The sequence below is a fragment of the Camelus ferus genome, chromosome 32 (assembly GCF_009834535.1).
Source record: "Camelus ferus isolate YT-003-E chromosome 32, BCGSAC_Cfer_1.0, whole genome shotgun sequence".
Taxonomy (NCBI): Eukaryota; Metazoa; Chordata; class Mammalia; order Artiodactyla; family Camelidae; genus Camelus; species Camelus ferus.
In genome coordinates this window covers 8,505,668-8,524,720 of record NC_045727.1, presented here as the reverse complement: position 1 = coordinate 8,524,720, position 19,053 = coordinate 8,505,668, and the positions used below count along the sequence as shown (strand labels likewise).

The following is a 19,053-nucleotide window of genomic DNA, read 5'->3' as shown; positions in this document are numbered from 1 at the left end:
ATCAGCGCACTGCTGTATGCAGAACAGAGTTGTGATCTGATCCGAAATGTGTGGGATTTGCAGTGGACATTGCCTAATCAATCTTGGTTCCATTTTGCAACTTTCTGCATTTGTGAAATTTCCCTTTAATTGGAACAAGCAACTGGAGGAAAAGGATTAACAGGAAACCTGGCCCTTGAGCGCAGCAAACACTGCAGGGCACAAGGAGATTCATGCCTGCTGGGAAAGGACTAGCCACCCAACACGGTAGCTTCTGACACTGAAGAAAAACAGCCTGATTCTCTGAGGATAAAATGAGACTAAAATATAGACATTTACTGTGGAAAGGTCCTTAAAAATGATCTGGTACAACCTCTCATTTTCTTGACGACTGTAGTGAAAAATAATTTCAGTACAAATATTCAAGTATGTGCTGTGCACTGGGTATTAGCTCATGGATTAGCTTTTGTAAAGAGACTCCTTTAGTACACACATGAAACATGTCTGTTTATGATACATGGTTCACTTTTAAGCCTATAAAATCAATTGAGAGGCAGTATGGATTAGTGGGAATAAAAGAAATCTAAACGCTGGAACATTTAGTGAAATTAAATACTGTGGTGCTCTATGCAAATCACTTCACCTCTTATTTTAAAAAGCTAAGGGACTGTCTTACCTCACAGGTCCTTCCAACTCCAGTAACATAACAAATCAGATTCCCTTGTTAAAAAATAGCATTGAGTAATTTGAAAGTCCACACTTGAAAACTAGGAAATTGGATTAAAATGGAAAATGTTTAATTTTCCTTAATTTAATGGCAGATTAAAGAAAAACTGATAACAGAGGTACAACATTAGAATCTTTTGAATAAAATTCTGAAAGAATACATAAGCGACTATTCATAGGAACTGTCTCGTGAGCTTGGGAGCAAAAGAGGGAGATTTTTGTTGCCTTCAAAACTACCTAATTTTTTCAGGGACATGTATTACTTTTATAATTTTTTTAAAATGCCAATTAAAAAAAACTTACAAGTACTTAAATCATAGAAGGCAATGTAATATAGCAGAAAGTACAATGAACTACAGAAGCAGAGGAAAATTATAAGCCTGGCTCTGTCTAGCTCTGTGACCTCGGAAAGTATATCTGAGTTACAACATTCTAGCTTTCTTATGAAAATAGGAATGAGACTGCTCACTGGGTTACCGTCCTACTGGAGTCAATTTTATACTAACTGGTCTTAGGCTACTTTTCTCTCATGTAGTCATTAAGTATATCCATCAAACACTGAAAGAACAGCAAGAACTAAAAATTAATTACCCTATAATAAAAATAATTAACAGCCAAAAAAGATATCAGAGTTCAGGAAATGTCTGATTTGCTGAAGAAAAAGAGAAGCGGTAAAAGATAAATTTGCTGAAAACCCAAAATCTATTACTGAGAAACGTAAATAAATATATACTCAGACCTTGACCTAAATGTCTTATTAGAACAATTTCCAAATATACGTCAATAAAGTCATTAAATAAAAAATTACTATCAATCACATAAATTACAACTCTGCTGGGGTTAGGATATCGTCTTCTGTTCTTAATTGACTGATGGCCATCCTTTCCGTCTCTAAATATCAACCCAATTATTGATCTCCCTAACAATGGAGCTTGATGCATGAAATTATTCTTCGTAGCTTAATGTTAATTCACTCTGTATCAGAGAAAAATAAGGTTTGTTATTGCATTTTTCTTCCCAGCTTTACGTGACCAATAACAGGGCCATGTGGTTATCAAAGCAGCTTTCTCATAATTTATTATAAGCATGCATCTCTCTACTGTACTCTTCTCCCATTTCACAGCCCTTGAATAAAACATACTGTTAAACACTAAGTCTTCCAAGCGTTTTAGCTATGCTCAACTTTTGAGCTTCAAAAGAATGCTTTTTCATGTATCTCACCTAATAGATAAATGAATAAAAGACGGAAAAGTAACATATTTCTCCTCTGTAATTCTAAATTTGGCTAAATGCCACAAATAAACTGTATTTTTAAACTTATGATTAAGCACCAGTCACTGAATATTTAGGCAAACTTTGAAGAGACAGGCAGAAACTCACCTCTCTGTACTCCTGATATCTACTCTTCTGACCCAAGGATTCAAATTGATTTGACATACCTGTTACAGTTTGACAGCTATAGGAAAAGATGCAAACCACGTGACTACCGGCAGGGAGTCTGGCATAGAGTAGCTTCCAGCTTAGCCCCTTAGGGCAAGTGCCCAGACCACCTATTAATTGAAAGAAAGCCCAAGGCCAGGAACCTCTCTCTTCCTTCTAAATGTGCATTTAAATACCCTTCTTGGGGCTTTCTTATGCAAGCAAGGTCCATAAAAGAAAAGTGTGATAAGGAATCTCCTTCAAAGCCTTGTACACAGCCAGCTCTGGAGCTCTCTCTTTGTGTCTCCTCTCCACAAATTGTTTTCCCATTGCTCGCAGTTAGACTTTCTAGCCCAGGAGCTAAAAAGTGAATCATTTTGTTTTTTATTTGCTCTTTCTTTACTATTTCATACTTAACATTCAACGTCTACATATTATCTTTCTCTACCTTTTTTCATTTTTTGGAGAAAGACAGTACTTCTCATTTGTTTGCTAAGATTAAGGGCAAGAGGCTTGGACGTAGGCTGATCTAGCTCTGTCCCTCAGAAGCAGTCTTACCTCTCTACAGATGGTCTCTCTCACCATCTCCGTGCCTACCACCAATCTCCCAGCGCTGCTGTGAGGAATACTGCTGTGCATATGATTTATTATGATAAAGACACTCATCTAATCATTTCTTGGGTAATCAGAGAGATTCTAAATGGGAGCCCCTATATAACTTTGTAATTAATTTTATCTTAAAATTTATTTATAATCAATAAACACTCCTATATTAAATCTGTAATCATTAACCTCATTAGTTATGACAGCATGAAGAGCTGAGGAAAAACAGCGGCTGTGAAATTAGGAATGCCTCAATCTGAGTCCTCCACTTTCCAGCGGTGTGGCTTCTCAGCTAGTCACTGAACCTATCCAGGCAGCACTTTTCCTCTTAAGGGCAGAAGTCAGCAAAGTTAGGCACCAGGGCCAGTTTCACTGTGTTACCTATTTTTTGGTAAGTAAAGTTTTATTGGAACAATCTATTTACATATTGTCTATAGCTGTTTTCACAGTGCAATGTCGAACCTGACTAATTTTGATAGAAACCACATGCCCTGCAAAGCTAAAATATTTACTATCTGACCATTCACAGGAAAAGTTTACTTGAACCTGCCTAAGAATAAAATGCAGACAAACCACATCTTCGCTGAAATTTTTAAAATATAGGAATGTAAAGCTCCACTCCGAGCAGGCAAGCAGGTCAAAACTATCTTAAAAATAACATGAAGACATTATTTATCCTTTTCACTCTGATTTATTCCAAGTGCACAATGCAGTTTTCCAGAGGATACATGGTGTGTGATGTCACAGCAGACTACATGCAGAACTAGACACAAGAATGCAGCTGTTTTCCCTTAAGCCAGACATTAAAGGGATTTGCAAAACCAGTGCCACTCTTCTGACTAAATATTGTTTTCTTTTAGAAAAGTGTTATTTTAGTTTAAAAAGGGGTTATTTGTGTTAGCATATAATGGGTTTGTTATTGTTATTTTTCAAAGTCATAAATATTTTAACTTTTCTCAGGTTTTCATCCTTTAGAGTAAATATCAATAAGTACAACCTATGTAAACAAAAGCTCTCTTGGGGGCTCAATAATGTTTACAGGTGTTTTGAGCCAAAAAGTTCAAGCATCTGCTATACTGTAGCTCTAGTGATCACAGTGGCATGGTTAACTGGCCTTCTATAGCAGTCTATACACTCTGCACGGTTTGGATAAACACAATGTAGTTTATTGATCAATGGACACTACCAGGATAGTCAATGACACTAACACCACCGCCACCATGTAGCAGGTAAGTTAAGAAGGGAAATTTGACAGTTCTACTTAGAAGCTCCTCGGGGTACTTTTTAAAAAATTTATTCAAAACAATGGAAGGCAGTTTGCCCTTTCAGTGTCACATATGGGAAATTCTTACAGGATTATCTGCTGCCTCAGTTCCCCAACTGTGAGCCAAAACACCCCAGAGCACTACAGCAAATTCACAGGGGTGTGCTGGGATATTTTAAATTTGACGGGGAAATAAAGCAACATCTGTCACACTCTACACGAACTACTAGCTCAAGGTAGTCCAGTTTCCCCATTAGACTGTACTGCATTCCCTGCAAACAAATCAAAGCTTTGTAAAACTGGTTTTTCAAATCAATATGGACAGAAAATAAGAGAAGTGGCATCCAATCTGATTTTAAGGTTGGAGAAGTTGTACAGTGCTCAATAGGCACACATGTCCTATTTATAAGCAATTCTGGTTACTTAAGAAGAAAATAAATTTTATTCAATTTCTGTGCATTATTTGTTCAAACAGCTACTAAGTTGTTGGTACATAAATACTTATTAATTTTCTAGGAAAAAAAATGCTCTGAACTGGTTTTCACATCTTACCTGTTCTTTCACTAGTCAGAGTTGATTAAAATGTCTGGCATTTGTTCCTTCTATATTTGCATTAGAGACTCAATTTTACCTTTTTGTAAATTATAGTACATTGTGCTGAAGTTGTTCTTTTCCAGTGTATCTAGAAATAACTCTATTTTTAAAGGCTAAAATTTAAAGATTTCAGTAACTAATCATCAAGCACTATGGAGGGATGTATGTATAGGAATACATAAAGTATCAAAAAAAAAAAAAAAGAAACAACAACCCATGCACAGTCTTGTGTTCAAATAAAGGACATATCTATGTGTTAGAATTCAATTTAAGTGTCTCATAATTCTATGTGGTTTTCTAAAATTTTCAATTTTTAATAAATACATTCAATCCTTTGTTACAGAAAAATACACAAGAGCTTTTTTAATGTTTGGGATGACTTACGAATACATTCTTGAAACAAAGTAGTATTAATGAAAGCTTTAAAAAGTGAATGAGTACTATGGGATTAAATTCCCTCCAAGGAGACATTTCACTATTATTCATTAAACAGAGGGCTAAGCACAAAAGAACAAATGGTCACATTTATATAATTATTAACTTTTAATGTCAGACTATGCCAGTAAACTAATAATACAGATAATAATTTATTTTATCAACCTCTCATTTATTTTCTCTATTATTCTTCAATCCATGTCAAATGTTCTTATCTAGACTATCCTCACTTCAAGCTACAAAAGTGAAAAATGTGTTTAAGGAGGAAAAAGAACAGGAAAAATCCACACCCTCCTCCATATCTTTATGAGGAATAGTAGGGGAAAAAGCAATGCACAAATATGTTTCTGTATGTGTTGAATGATGCCTACCTCAGTGAGAAGAAAAGTCTGGAAGTGTTCGTTGTTTCTAAGGAGCTTCCCTCCTTCCTCATCTGGTAACTGTGACTGCTGCGTCCATTTGTCTGGGTCGCTTTTCACCTTTACTGCCTCATTTTATTACCCAGAGTAGCTATCTCATCTTACTACTAAAGACACTTGGCTTAACACTACCTAGAACCTGTCTTTTACATATGAAATGCCAAATACAGACTATTACACTTATAGTGAACCTTAATAGTCAAAAGGCCTCTTTATACGTATCTAAGTATCTAAGACCAAAATCAAATCCATGAAAATATTTGGTATAAAGGAGGTGAATTTTATGGAAGTTCTATCATCTGCTTTTAATGCATGGTTTATATAAAATATACAACTTTGATGTATATAAACAACATCAAATGATCTGAAAGAGGAAAAATAAAATGATGCACAATGCTATTCCTGAATTATGATCATTTAATTTTGAAAAGTTCAGTGGTTTCATCTGTAATGGAGTGAACAGTATATAAAGTGCAATAGGAACCTAGGAAGAAACTTATGAAACAGGCTAAATGATTTGCTTATCTGGTCACTGATTTAGTCATTTACATTAATTATCTCATTTAACCCTCAAAACAACCTATATAAAGTAGACATCATTATACCTTTATCATTATTCCTACCAAGAGTTTAGAAAAGAAAACACAGGAATAGAAACACAGGCTGTAGTAAGTGGAACCGTTTGACTATGTACACTAACCGCGTAACTAGAATCGGAGTCAAAATAAAGTCCTAAACTTCTGTCATTTATTTCCAAAGGAGCAGTCTGTTGGGTGGTAGATTCAAGCCCATCATTAATACTTGTAATAATGTATATATGTACCACATACCTGAAAAACTCACAGGTACAAAAAGTTCTAATTCCTAAAGTCAATATTTATAATTCTGACTACTCACATCGTGGGTCAGTACAACTGGCCCCTCACTCATCTATCTCACCTTATCTGATGTCACCCCAGCTTCAGCTCCAACTTGGCTACTCAGTAATTTCAGCTGTTTCTAAAAGCATCTGAGTTGTTCAGAGGAGTTACAGTTGGGATACTGCATGCATCCTTAAAAGAGATCAGATACACAAGTTGCCAGTGGCCCAACTAAAGGCTTCTCCATGATGTACTCAGATTTGAATTAAAAGAGGTCTGAAACTTGGATAGCTTAGTTTATAAAAAATCAAAGCACAAATACAGAATGCTTTGTTCTACAGCATCTACAGAACATACCCTGTATTATACTTCAAACACAGAGCCACATTCAAATATATCAGTGATATCCTTCAACTAAAGAATCCTCTGGTTTGAAATGTACTGAAGAATTTTATCGAGTTTTCAATGGGTATTTTTAACCCCATGTGTTTCTAAAGACTGGGGGGAAAGGAGGCTTTGCCAGTATCAGTGTCCCTTACTAATTTACCTTTCTTAACCTACAAAACATGCTTAAAATGATCGAGGTTGATACAAAACAATACATAGTCAATTTAATACTTGATCATAATCATGTGTCACAAACCAGTACTATACGTTTTTAGAGACTGAGTAAAGGGAGGGCTATAGGATAAAGCTGAAAAGTAAAAACATATAATCCCAATTTTTCTTTTTTCACACACTGGGTGTTTAAAAGATATCACAATGTCTTCCACTTTCCCTAAGAAACTCCAATGAATTCAAGGCCTGAAAATATTTAAGGACACAACAAACCACTAGCAGAAAAACGTTATTTCAGAAATGCAAACCATACTCTGATATAAAGCTTAAATTCTAGATCTTGAAATTATAAATAAGAAACAAGGGGGGGTGGCATGCTACACTGAAATGGATATAATACTTTAAAGACCATTAATATAAAGCTTAAAATTCTCCAGCTAATAGTCCAATTTCCTCCTTCAGTGAAACTTAACTTCCCCTTTCTTTTTCTTTAATTCAGCTAACCTAGAAATACTTTCGTCGACTGTCTTCAACTATCCTGCTAAGATGTTCCTTTGTTTTTTTATGTTCTCAGTACCAGGTAAACTCTATATATAAACAATGCTGGCCAATTTCAGTGAAACATAATAATCCTTCAAATGTTTCCCAACAATGTTGCCTCTAGGCTCTTCTGTGTGCAACTGATCAGAAAGGCCTCCTTCTTTCTATGTGGCCTGTTAAGATCTCAAAATGTGTTGAGGCTGTTTCCACAAAGGAGGATTGCAATTCACAGGCCAGCACTGGGGTACAGAGTCCAATAGTGTAATGTATGTTTTATACTAGGGAATACTTGAACTAAAAAAAAACATCATAAAGAGCCCAACTGCTCAGACTTGAAACTTGGAATAAACTACTCAAGTAAGAAATCATATGGGGGGAAAACTCATGAAAAAATTGGTAATTATAAGAAACAAAGATTTTAATCCATTATAAAATATAGTATTTTAAAGGATCATCTTTTAAAATAAGAATGGTGAAAAGAATGTTGTTTCTTTTAAATTTTTAAACAATTAAAATTTTATTTTATTTTATTATTTTTTTAATGTAGGTATTGGGGATTGAACCTAGGACCTTGTACATGCTAAGCATGGGCTCTACCACTTAGCTATACCCACTCTCACCCCCAAGAATGTTGTTTTAATGACATAACTTCATATTTTGCTTTATGTTAGATGACTTTTAATATCTCATTTTTTATTTTGCTCCTAGGGCAAACTAGATTTACAACAGAAAGAAGTAAGTTCCATTCAGTTCAACCAAACCTGTAATATCCTTTGTACTAGGAATTGAAAGAGATGTTGAGTCGAATAAAAGGAAGAATGATGACGCACAGTGAACACCAAAATAAGTATGATTTTGTTTTAAAGATTCAGTTTAGGAATAAAGAAGGAATAGGGAAAGGAGGAAGGAGAGTAAATTCTCATCTTTCTTACTACAAATTCAGGAGAAAAATAAAATTTTTAAAGTAATAAAATAAAAACAAGAAACAAGAATAATAATAAAAAACATACCATTGATAAAATTAGAGGTAAAATGCCAGGAAAAAACAGCTAGATAAGTTGCCTCAGGGGAGCAGCTCAAAGAAGAGAGATCAAAGTTAACTTGAGTTGCCAGGGAGGACAGAAAAGGGGGGGGGGGGAGCAAGAACAAAGGAGAAAAGGAGTTTATAGACTATGTGAGGAATTGTGAAGGGCCACTCTGATCGGACAAAAGGCTTCTGCTGGGGAACAGGAATGCCAGATAAAGTTTGGGTAACATCCTAAACACAACTGGCACCACATTATGTTCTTACACAGGAGACTGCCTCACCGAAAGCAGTCTGACACAAGGATACACAGGGCAGAGTGTAACACGAGCAGTTTAAAGTCAGAAGACCCAGACAGGCAGAAGACTGAAACAAAAGACCACGTACCAACGTGATGACAAAGACCAAGCTTCAGTTACATAATTTAATATTTCATCTTGGCACTCACATCTTTCCATATTCTTTAGCCATAAATATGAAGCTACAATACTTCAACTTACATAACTATCAACAAAATCCTTCATGAAGTATATTGTCTCACTCTACCGTCAAGTTCTCAGATAGAAATTTCAATACTTTGTAAGAACCACACTTAATAAAAGCTTTATTTTTATAATATCCTCTAACACTAGAAATATACCACAGAAGTCAACCAAATCCTTCATGTAAATATTTTAGGGGTAAAAATCAAGACACAATATGAGATGCTATAAATAGCATATTGACATAAAGTAGAAATACCTAACTCATTTAATACAAACTATATGTGTATGTATGTGTATATATAAAGCTGATTATTAAATATTTGAGTAGTAAGCTTATTCTAGGACAAGAAATTATCAGGAACACATAAGAAAGGTACGTATCTTTAATTTTTTCCTAAGTATTACTACTATAACCTCCACTCCTGGTGGCAACCAACCACCACTGAACAACCCCCACATGTTGGGTTATGCGCTAGTATTTATGTTATCTTCTGTAACACTCGACAATCTTCAAAACAGTCTCCAATTTCAAAATAAAAGGGCAAACCTAGGCTCTAATTTTAAGTAGAGTAAAATTTATGTAATTTTCTTTCTTTAACAGTGTAAATTATGTTTTATTAAACTGATAAAGGGGAAATGTTAGGAAGAAAATTATATAAAATCAAGCAAAAGTAAAAATCTCAAATAGTATTTTTAACCTTCTTTTAAGAAATGAACATTTGTGTCTAATGGGAAAGGAAAATGTTCTGAAATCTAACTCTAATCTCTAATGCTTCCCCCCTGCTGCCAACATGCTACACAGATGCCACAGTCACATTTTACTGAGACCCTGATCACACCTTTCAAAGAAAGGACCCCATTTGGTCCTTCCCTTGGCCTTGTCACTTCCTGGGCCTGCCTTCCTCTTACTCTCCTGTCTCATTTCTCATCCTACCTCATTCCCTAAAGGAAATTAATAAGGACTGTTTAAGAACATTTTTTATAAAGTGACTTAGGAAAAGGCTTATATAAAAAAGTCAACCCAGAAAAGAAAGACCTTTCATGCCTTTACATTTTAAAAAGCTGTTTAATGTCTATACATTTGGGGGTAAGTCTATAAACATTAATACTTTTGAAAAAATATAAAGCACGAAACTCATTAATTATTTGAATAATTGGGAAAAATTCATATCCCTCAAATATTGGAATTACAGAGAAAACAGGTGTCATTTCTTTAATCAACTAAGTAAAAAATAAAATGGAAGTCTCCCACCACTAGGTGATTCAGCCCCAGAGGCTAAGCAATCCCGTTTTAATAGACAAACAACATTAAGTGTAAGTGAAGCACAAATAAGAGCAGGGTAACAAAGCAACGTCAAGTTTTTTGTCCTGAAATATTCATCAGGCTCCACTTGGGGTAGCAGTCAAGTAGCTCCTTGCAAACAAATATCTGTCTCCCTCCAGAAAATTAAACAGCAAGCATAAATTCTGAAGAAAATATTAAAATCTGCTAAAATAAATTTTACTAAAGTTACCAAATGCAGGCAAGAACTTAGAGAGGGACAAGACTCTACACTTGAAACAAAGGAATGGCACTGAGTTTTCCTTTTTTTTGTTTTTGTGTTTAAACAGCTTTTAGCATGAGGGCAGACTGAACCATATGGGGGGTGGCTAAAACTGATAGAACTCCAGTCTTACTGGTCTGAAGAACCAGAGTACCAAGTTCAAAGAGACCACAGCAAGCTAGGAAATGAGAAAGGAAATCCTGGAAAGAAGAGAGTCATAGATAAAATTGTTCAGATCTCTGGTTGACGCCCTGAATTATGTGCATGGGTCAGATTTAACCCAGCTAAGACTGAAAACAGTGGTTCTTAACCAGAGGAAATCTGGCCTCCCAAGGGACATTTGACACAATCTGGAGACATACTGGGTTCTCAAAACTGAAGGAGGAGGGTGTTAGTGGCATTGTGTAGGTAGAGGCCAGAAAAGCTGCTAAGCATCTTACCATTCACAGGGCAGTGCCGAAAACAATTATCTGGCCCATAATGTCACAGTGCTGAGGCCAAGAAACCCTAGGTCAAATGATTTACAGAGATTTCAGCTGCTTCCTATGATAGGTGAGGCAAGAGCCTGGAGTTTGACTCCAGCTAAAATAAACTGTCAAACAAAATAAAATCAAATAAAAATTTTTTAAAAATAAAAATACAACAACATAAACTAAATCAACATTCTCCCGAGAAATATAGCAGAATCTAGAATCTTTGTATCATTTACAATTCCCAAAACACAATTCAAAATTATTCAACAGATGAGGAAACAGCAAAACTAACCCATACTTAAGAGAAAAGACAACCAATGGAGATAATTTTATTTAGTGCCCAAGATTTTACAGCAGTTATTGTAATTATCCTTAAGGAAATAAAGGAAAATGTGCTCATATACATAAAAATACGAAATCTCAGCTGAGAAATAGAAATGATAAAAAAATCAAATCAAAACTGCAGAACTGAAAATTACCATATCAAAATAAAATATACATTAGCCAACTATTTTTACTCTCAGTGCTTATTCCAGAATCTGCCCTCTTTTTTGATACTAGAAAATGAATGGTTCACTTAAGAAATATATTGCAATATTATACCTTTTAGGGTTAATAATCTAGGTAGCAAATATATAGTAGACTTTACATCTTAGTTTTAGTCCTCTAGCAGGAATAAAAAAGATACTCACCCAACCTCTCTAGTATATTAAAAATCCATTATTGATAGTCAGAGTATCCATTTTTATTATGTACTTTTTAGACCACAAATAGAACAAATAAAAAACAAAAACTAACGGTGATAACTTCATCTTAGTTATTAAGAAAATAGGAAATAAACTTTCAAAAAAGTAAATAAGCTATCTGGAAAGCAGACAACTATCATCACCACTGGTTGAGCCGGTCTACATTTTACCACTCTACGCATAATGTTTGTGACAGTACAAAGCAGAGTCCCTGGTACATGAATGACACTTTAAAAATCCAGAGACAGTATCACTCAATTTTATCATAGGCTCTTACTAAATATTTGTCTCCTCCTTCCCGAGATGCAACAGCTTTTCACTTTGCAGCTACTTGTAACAAGATAGAGCAAGAACTCTACATTCCTAGCTATTCAATTCCCATTCATAACTCAGGCTACATAACCTGAAATTCACCACTCCACTGAAACTGTTCATGTTATGGTCACCATGACTGCCCAAATGCCAAATCATTAGTCCTTTTAGAATGTCTTTTACAGGCCTCTCGAGAAGACACAGCTGATTAATCTTGAAACTTTAAAAATCGATGGTTCTGGTGACACCAGTCTTCCTGGTTCTCATTTCTCATTGACCTTTCCCAGTCTCCTTTATGTATTCCTTTCTCTACCCAACCTGTAAATGTTGATGCTCCCTAGGATTCTAACCTTCTTTCTTTTCACACAACTGTCAAATACATTCAAGTGACAAAATACATAGTATCTTTTGATATATCTTCCATCAGACAAACTAGCAGAAAATGACCACAAATTTTATAGAGCCACCAAAAACAAAGATGGTAAAACTACTATCTATGATTAATAAGACCAAATTGTCTCATTAATATTTTTTATGAATTTCCATCAGCTAGTCCTTGTTAAATGCACCACATAATACAAAGTAAATTTATGAGGAAACTAAAAAGTTATCATTGATTAGTTTTTTGGACCCTAGGAAGAGACTCCCTTTATCTTTCACACTGTAAGTAACTGTTTGCATGTCTGCTTATCCTCTCTTTAATGAGAGATCCCTTTCCCTGACTTTTCATCTTTGCATCTGTAGAAGAAAACAGGGATGACTGAGCCGTAACAGGAAAAGGACAGGAAAGAGGAGGATGGGAAGAGAAACAAGAGGTGAAGACACAGGGGACAGTGAGGAAAGAGAGGGAGGGGAAGTTTCAAAGTGCTAAAAAAAATTCTCCATCAAAATATTTCATCTTGTTACATAAAAATCATTTTTGCTACTAAAATCAAGATAAGGGCATTCCTTGTATGTTAGGTCGTGTAAGAGCATAAAAAAGGAATTAAAGCACTCAAAGTAATACTCTACCAATTGTGTTAACAGCACATACAAAAGTAATTAGAGTATTTGAAAACATGTGAGGCTATCTGGAGTATCATCCAAGAGCAGGGCAGGTTTCCCAATAAGGAAGAAAGAGCCAATTAATTCAGAAATCAATTCAATAAAAGCAAAAAATAAAAGTTCAGCTCAGAAAAACTCAACAACTTGTCTAAAAGCAAATCACTTGTAAAGAAAGGTGTGAGACGTGACCCCCAACTCTTCCAATTCTAAATGCACTCTTCCCCAAGGTCACTCTGTCCATCCAAAATGATGCTCTATTTTCCACTCAGAGAAATAAAAGTAGAAAAGATGTTACACCTAATAAAGTTTCACTGTAGCAAATTCCAAATTTTTTAATTGAATCTTTGCCTTAAAATGTTTTCTAATTGTAAACAACTTCAAAAAGTTTTTTTATCATTAACATTTATACACTACAAGAAAACAAAGTTCCATGAGATTCAATCTCAAGTACAAAGTCTAAAAATAATAAAATAACATCAATTACATTGCTCCGAAATCAACAGCCCCCCAGTTACACAAATCAAATGGTCAAATACACTACATGCATTATTTACGTCTTATCTGATGAAGTTCGGAAAAAAAGGATTTAGATCTGAAGATCTAAATGAAGTGTAAAGCTATACAAACTGTATGATATAGACTGATAACTACACTTGACTTTTAAACATTGTTTTTTACCATTAAAATACTAATTGCCACTCTTTTGATCCTTATTTTATTTCTATATTTCCTCTAAACTCCCCAAATTCCTGTCACATCATCACACAAACATCTGTACCTACTGATCCAAAGTTTTAGGACTTGTTCAGTTAATTCAATAGCGGCCAGTTCTGAGGACGCACACTAAGCAAGGAGAGGTACACGAAGAATGGTAAAGAAGATCACTGCGCTAAGACAACTCCATATATAACCATTCAGACTCATCAACATAAAAGTCAAAACTTTAACCAGTCAGAAAATCTAAGCCCTCTGTAAATTTAAGGAAAGTGCTAAGATGAATTATGTCCATGAAACATGTTATTAGTTAGACCAAATCAATATAAATAAAAGAAAAAAAATTGTCTCCATCAATCAAAGCACCTGTAAAAAGAATCACACCCATACACACTGGTACCTTTTCCTAAAAGCATTATTATCTTTTTCAGGCAAACTCTGATGCACATAATACCTACTGTCTATTTAAATAAAATTTTTAATAAATCCTTTAAGACTTTTAAACATACTAAAAAGGGAGAAAATATTCCAAGAAAGTTCATGGTGACTTGATCCCTGCCCCCACCAAAAAAAAAGCCAGTCCCAAATTTATGTAATTTGAAAAAAGAAATCCTGATTTTCATAAATTAGGTTTGGTTACTGAGGAGATACCACAACCATTTCATCAAAGCTTTAAGACATACAGGTAGGAGAGAGGGCTGCTAATTAAATCTCTTGTATGAACAAGAAAGTTAAGAAAGTAAGGGTTCCAAAAAAGGCAGGAGTTGCCAGGTAAAATTCTGGCCAACTACCCAAAAGATCTAACCTTAAGACTACCTAAACCGTATAAGGCTTCGAGAGCTCCTGTCGGCAGCCAGGAGCTGGGACCCTAAACTTTGGGCAAGTTCATGGACAGTAAAATACAATCAAGATTGTGTACCCTTGACCTAGAGAAATGAAATAGGCATCAACTTCCAATTAAGTCCACACTGTGTTCAAAGGAAAGTGAGATAAATATTAGATTCTGAGGGCTTTGTTTTTTGATTCTGGCTTGATTGATCTAAAACTCCACATTTGTTTAGTATCAAGGACTGCCTTTAAAGCCAGGCATATAATAATGATTAAAAGTTTAGGATTGTTTTAAAAAAGTATTCCCAGTCCTAGTTTGACAACTCTCATGGATATGTTGACTGATTTTTAAGGGGCGTCAATCAATTCTATAAAAATTGTCACCATTTGAATTCACTTGACAGTTTATTTGGTTTGGGGTTTTTTGTTTTGTTTTGTTTTGTTTTGTTTTTGGCAGGGGGAGGTAATTAAGTTTACTTATTTATTTTTGGAGGAGATGCCAGGGATTGAACCCAGAGTCTCGTGCATGCTAAGCATGTGCTCTACCACTTGAGCTACACCCCCGCCCCACATGACTTTTTTTTTTAAAGTTATGCCACATAACACTTTAAGGAAGAAAGATAAAGAAGGATAATGAGAACAACACAACAGAGTCATTCAATTCCAAATAGTGTGGTTATAAGAGACTTAGACACTGGTTACTGATAATCATTTTTCTAGTCCAAAATTTAATATTTCACAAAAATTTAATAATAGAGTGTTTTAATAAAGTATGTTCTAGGAATCTAATTCATACATCTAAACTACTAATGTGATTGGAAAATAAATAAATAAGCTGCTTCCTCCATCCACCTCTTTCCTAAAGATTGTTGTGATCAAGCAAAAGAAACCAAAAACCAAAAGTGTTCCAAAGACTCACCTTTTGTTGACCGGCTTTTCATCTTTTTCATAAGGTCGGACAAACCATTTCCCAATCCTAACGAAGTTCTTATCCATTAGGCACCTACAATAATTACATCAAAAATTATAGTTTCAATAACAAATTAGTAAGTCACCAAATCAATAATCACAGATGAGATCCATCACTGAAGAGAAAAACACCACCAGTTAAACTGCAAAAATGTTTTCCTATCACTTAAAATGTTTACACTATACTAATTGAAGGAACTTTCTGACTTTGTGTATAGATTTTTATTATGTATTATTCTTGTACATGTAAAAAAAAAAAAAAAAGCAAAATTAATCAGTTGATGCATTCCTGAAGTATCTTACACTTCTGAATTACTTCAAATCCAATCACAATTCTGTATTACTTTAATTATTGTGTCATCGAGAATGCTGGTATGTAGGCAGCACTTCTTATAAGCACCTCAGGGATATTCTTCCAAGCCACTGATGCCCTTCTTGGAACTTTTAATGTGGGATCATTTTGCTTGGTGTGTGACAGTCAATTCTTTAGCAGGGATTTCAGTAGCAGAAGCATAGCAGAGCCTCTTCTACTTAGGTATTTTCCTTTTGCAGATACGGTAAAGCACTTGACTATGGCTTTACAAGAAAACGAGGAACTGCAGTCATTTCTTCAGTAATGGATATTTGCTTTCCTTCTGTCTAAACTGTGCCCCACTTCTGTTACCATACAGTTCTGTGTACACTGTTTTTCAGTGTCAAATCACAGGGTACTCTTTCTGAAGACACGTTAATGGCAACTGAACTCAACTTGTATAATACCAAAAATGCACACAATTCAACTGACGTGACAACAATACATATAGCTATGACCAAGTTCACTCATATATAGGCAGATGACAACTATATCATAACTGCCATCTGGTCAATTGTGAGATGCCATCATTTGCAAGGAGTATCCCTGATTTTAAAAATATAAAAATGTGGGAGAAAACATGCATTTCAAAATTGATCAAATACAACAGAAATCTCTAACACTATTCAACGAGATGATGCATGTTCTGCAAGAAAGCCTGTCAGAAAGGTGGATGTAATTTTTCTATACGAGGTTCTACCTACCAGCAAAAGAGCTATATAGCAATTCTGTATTGAATATTCAGGCAATTCTGCACGTGGCTTTTGCCTGTGTAATTACCACTCTATCAAGGAGGATGGAAACAATTCAAGCCTTCAATCAACTCATTACAGATTAGATGGGTTAGTAAATGGCAACAGTTCGGCTGACCACAATGTCACTCCCTGTGGGCAGAGCTAATCTGGAGCACTGTTGCATCAAAAAGTCACTGGCTTCAACTTCTTTTATTTTGCAAATGAATTTCTGCAACAATTTTCCTTGTTCACAATGTAAAAAATCATTTTCAAACCCCATCTGTTTTCCTGAAATTATACGTTAATTTGCTTTATAGGGTTAAAGACTATGTGACTCCATTAAAGTTACAATAGAAAATATGGAATATCCAGTAAGGTGGAAGTGCTCAAGAAGCAAAACTGAAAAGTAAAAACTCCACAGATTATTCCCTAGTTAGAAGACTTAATTGTATTGTATTTTTTTAGCTAGACTGCCTATAGATACTTCCTCTGAAAAACTGTAGCTTTTATAATCTGTTTCCTTCCTCCAATAATACTACCAACAACTATTACCAGAACCACTTCTATACCACCACATCTGATTACCAGGCGCAGTATATCACTTAATTATTGTAACAATTATATAAGACAGATGTACAATGTCAATTTTTATATACGAAGAAGCTGGGGTACAGTGAGAATGTCACCTAGACAAGGTCACACAGCTAATCAGCAGCAGAGCTGGGATCAAGCCCAGGTATATCTCATCACAGAGTCAGGACATTTAACTATTACCGAGTACTGATTCTGATGCTGTCTCATTTTCTCAATTCCTTACTCATTTTTAAAGTCCATATGTATCTTGTAATTGATGGGTCTATTTAATGTTTCTTTATTTTCCAAAAGCTGTTATTAAATTGAAGGTGAATCTTAAAATCAATAATGCTTAGAATGAAAGCAACAGAGCATGTAATAAATACAGAATCACATCAAATACTAAACACTGTCTTCTACTGACACACATCCTCACTTAATAAATACCACTTTTAAATAACATATTCATTCTCTCATATAAGTCTTGAAGGTCAGAATTAAAAAGAATCATTTATTCAGTAACAGAAAACATGAATTTACAGTTTAAGGATAGAAAAAAATCCAACGGTTAGATAGTATAATATGAAAGAAAAAACAGATAAAATGTCTCATTAAAGAGGATAATATATAAATTTTCTTTCAAAACCCTCGCCCTTCTATGATGTAAAAGCCACAAATTCTATTTACTGATTTCATTCCAGAACAAACGACGGACTGGGGTGGAGCAGCACACAGTGAAGATCACTCAAGGACAAAGGCAAAAGGCAAAAAGCTAATGAAAACGCTGAGAATCTAACTCTCCGTGCTAACATATCTCCTGGAGTTCTCACTACAGATCATATTTCTTTGTCAGGCAATGTCTACAAAAGGTTATTATCACTAATACACAAAACAGCCATAGAAACTACTGATCCTTCAATCCAAAACCATCTGGTTCCAAATGAGAGTCATAAATGACTTATGCGATTTTCAACTGCTAATCACTTTCTATGTGATCAGTGATTTCTCTCACACGAAAAGAAACCATGAGAACACATAACTGCATTGGATGAAGTACTGCTTTCACAAAGCTTTGGATTTGCAACTGACCTAACTCTGCATAAGGGAGCCGTCACAAGTCATGCCGTTAGCAGTGATGAGGCAGAAAGTTGGAGTCACCAAGTACCTCAGAGGAGGTTGGGAGCAAATTAGTGAAGATGCTGAATACTGTGCTCCCGTTCTCTACCCTGACCCCCAGCTCAATAGAGAATTATATAATTGCTGAGTTAGATGGCTCAAGGATGGCTAAGTATGAGGGCAAAGTTTCTTTTTACTCAAGAAACAAGTAAAAAGAACACAGCAATTATCACTACCGATTTTTACACTCCTCCATCTCAACTATGGCTGGTCCAAAAACAAACTTGTCCCTTCCTCCCTCACACACACACAGACAGAGATACAGATACACGTAGCTCCTCCAAGACTAATGAGCAGTACAGAAAGCATTTCCATCTGGTGTTTTGTACTTTAAGTTACGAGAGAAAATGAGAGAAGACAGGGTGTGTCTTTGCTAAGAAAGACAATTCCACCACCTGAATGAAAACTGGGACTGTGTTGACTTGACTCAGTAGCAGACAATATACTGAGATATTAATAAGTCCTTGGTTCTCAATCTTTGGGGGTCATGACTTTATGGAAAAGGAAAGGAAAGAAAAAGAAAGAAATTTAATGAAAGTTATTATAAACTCTCCTAAAAAGGCACGGAAAAGCAAAGTACTGCGTATAAATCCACAGGTTTAGTGAACTCCCTGAAGCAGATCCTAGAGTAAGAACTTCCGTACTAAATACTCCCATTAATTGCTACTGACCCTGCTTTGGC

The 19,053-nt window shown here is 35.2% G+C and overlaps 1 protein-coding gene across 1 annotated transcript in view; it reads right to left on the bottom strand.

The window, feature by feature from the left end:
- The window catches only part of MED13L (mediator complex subunit 13L), a 254,112-nt gene that overhangs the window by 98,403 nt on the left and 136,656 nt on the right, over positions 1-19,053 (bottom strand). Inside the window, 1 exon segment of the mRNA XM_032471688.1 lies at positions 15,487-15,570. Coding sequence (XP_032327579.1) covers positions 15,487-15,570 — 84 coding nt within the window.